Raw genomic sequence first — 2,500 nt, 5'->3', positions numbered from 1 at the left:
ACGACGACCACCAGCTTCACGAACGGCGCCGCGCGCGAGGACGGCGGCGCCAAGAGGACCCAGTCGCAGGAGAAGCTGCTGAACAAGCTGGTGGTGAACAGCCCTGCGCAGGACTACGGGGGCGTGGGGGGCGGAGGCCAGAGCGAACACAACAGCCTCGAAAGGGCGCATCCAGAGTGACTTCCTTACGAGCGAAAGCCTTTCAAAAAAAAAAAAAAGAAAAAAAAAAAGAGAAAATCCCCGTTTTCGATTATATTTGTTTTCAGCAGCCTCGAAAAAAGGACATCTGGATTATTGTTTTTCTTTGAGACATTGCGTGTTTTAAACGCAGGGTCGAGAAACGACGAAGAAAGTATCAGGAGTAAACAAATATAAAAAACGAAGTGAGTTATCCATAAAAAAACTTATGGCTCCAAAAGTGTATGGTTACAAATAAATGTTATCTTATTATCTTTATTGTAATTAAAATATCAGAAATATGAAGTAGGCATATACACACATATATACATATGAATATATGAATATATATATTTTTGTAAATAAGCAAACTTAACATATATTTATTAAGATACATATGCTGTTTACATTATAGAATTGCATATTAAACGCAAGTATTAAACTTATATAAACTGGGTTTCCAATGGAGATTTGTTCTTTATCATGAATCATTGGGTCCATCCTGTTTCTTTATACCCGACTCTACCAATCTTCCTACGACTCGTATCGTCAATATGAACCCAATTGCGAGATCGTTCGATGGGAATGTCAGCTGAGGCGGCGACGCGCAGCCCTTCAGCAGCGGCGACGAATCCCCTTCAGTCGCACCCTTTCAGCTGGTTCCACTCGCACCCTTTCAGCTGGTTCCTCTCGCACCCTTTCAGCTGGTTCCTCTCGCAACCTTTCAGCTGGTTCCTCTCGCACCTTTTTCTAAGACTGCCGTTTGTGGGTGTCACGCCGCCGGAAGCTGGTCAGAGACTGTCAACATAGACATGTATATATGCAAATATATACATATATATATATATATATATATATATATATATATATATATATATATATATATATATATTTATATATATATTATGTATACATATATACATTATATATACATATATATATATATATATATATATATATATATATATATATTATGTATATATATATATATATATATATATATATATATATATATATATATATATATATATATATATATTATGTATATATATATATATATATATATATATGTATTATGTATATATATATATATATATATATATATATATATATATATATATATATATATATATATATGTATATATGTATGTATGTATGTATGTATTCATGTATATATGTATATGACATATACATATACACGAATGTATATATATTATCGTAGAAATTATAATGGCATATGCTCAAAAATTAACCTTTTTTAGTTAGTATCTGAGACCCATATCGAAGTATGTTGGACTGATATGCTTTTGAGCCCCGCATGTCAGCCCAAACCTCGATCTATCTTGGTATATTTGTCAATACGATTATTTGGCCGGGAATTTCCACTCTAATAGCAAATATGAGTTCATGATAAGAAGGGAAATATGATATATATATATATTATACAATTGCTCTATACATTCAGGATTAGATTTACTTTATGATCATACAGATTGTATAAATGTTTGTTTGTTTGTTTTCTCTTATTATACTGAATATAAATAATTTATGTCATTACTGTATAGTGTCATTATCATAAAAAGATGTGTTTTCATGTTATAGTAACGTTAGTGTATTCGTTGTTAGTCATATAATGAACTATTGTTTGAGGTAACCATGTAATATATTAAAAAACTTCTGTATTTGCAGGAAGATGATTATCTATAAATGTAAATAATTCTTGTACATTATAATAGCCACAATCCTAATTCTACGGACGAATTAACATCTAGACTGCATACTGCATGTCCCAAGCCGTTCTTTTAAGCCATATAACCTTGAGCGACGCAAGTATTTCTCTGTAGTTTTTTTGTATAGATATTGAAGTCGACCGGAGCTTCCAGTGTTGAGTTGGAATAATACTGCTACAGTAAAGTTAACCAGTGAAAGAGTAGTTTTAATGAAGATTTGGATTGTAAAGGTATTGATTCCCAAATCAGCAACTTCATTAGATGTACCAGGGAAGATATTCACACACACACACACACACACACACACACACACACACACACACACACACACACACACACACACACACACACACACACACACACACACACACACACACAGACAACTGGTATTGAATGCTTTAGCCTGATAACAGTATTCATTACATTTTGTAGATATTGTTAACGGTGAAATACTGAAACATCTTGCTAAAAGAACACATGGAAATTACATATTACAGATTATTACATTACTACATAAAAATGAAATTAATTACAACACTGAAAATAATGATTGTGAATGTTTTTCATTATCAATGAATACACATCGATGGACT

General features: G+C 32.7%; 1 protein-coding gene across 1 annotated transcript in view; it reads left to right on the top strand.

The window, feature by feature from the left end:
- The window catches only part of LOC113814646 (allatostatin-A receptor), a 30,969-nt gene extending 29,957 nt beyond the window's left edge, over positions 1-1,012 (top strand). Inside the window, exon 6 of the mRNA XM_070119183.1 lies at positions 1-1,012. This exon is cut by the window's left edge and continues 193 nt beyond it. Coding sequence (XP_069975284.1) covers positions 1-180 — 180 coding nt within the window. The 3' untranslated portion in view covers positions 181-1,012.
- The last annotated feature ends 1,488 nt before the right edge of the window (positions 1,013-2,500 follow it).

This window comes from Penaeus vannamei, chromosome 43 (genome assembly GCF_042767895.1).
Source record: "Penaeus vannamei isolate JL-2024 chromosome 43, ASM4276789v1, whole genome shotgun sequence".
In the NCBI taxonomy this organism is placed as follows: Eukaryota; Metazoa; Arthropoda; class Malacostraca; order Decapoda; family Penaeidae; genus Penaeus; species Penaeus vannamei.
Note: the sequence above shows the minus strand (reverse complement) of the source record. Positions and strands in the feature narration are given on the sequence as shown.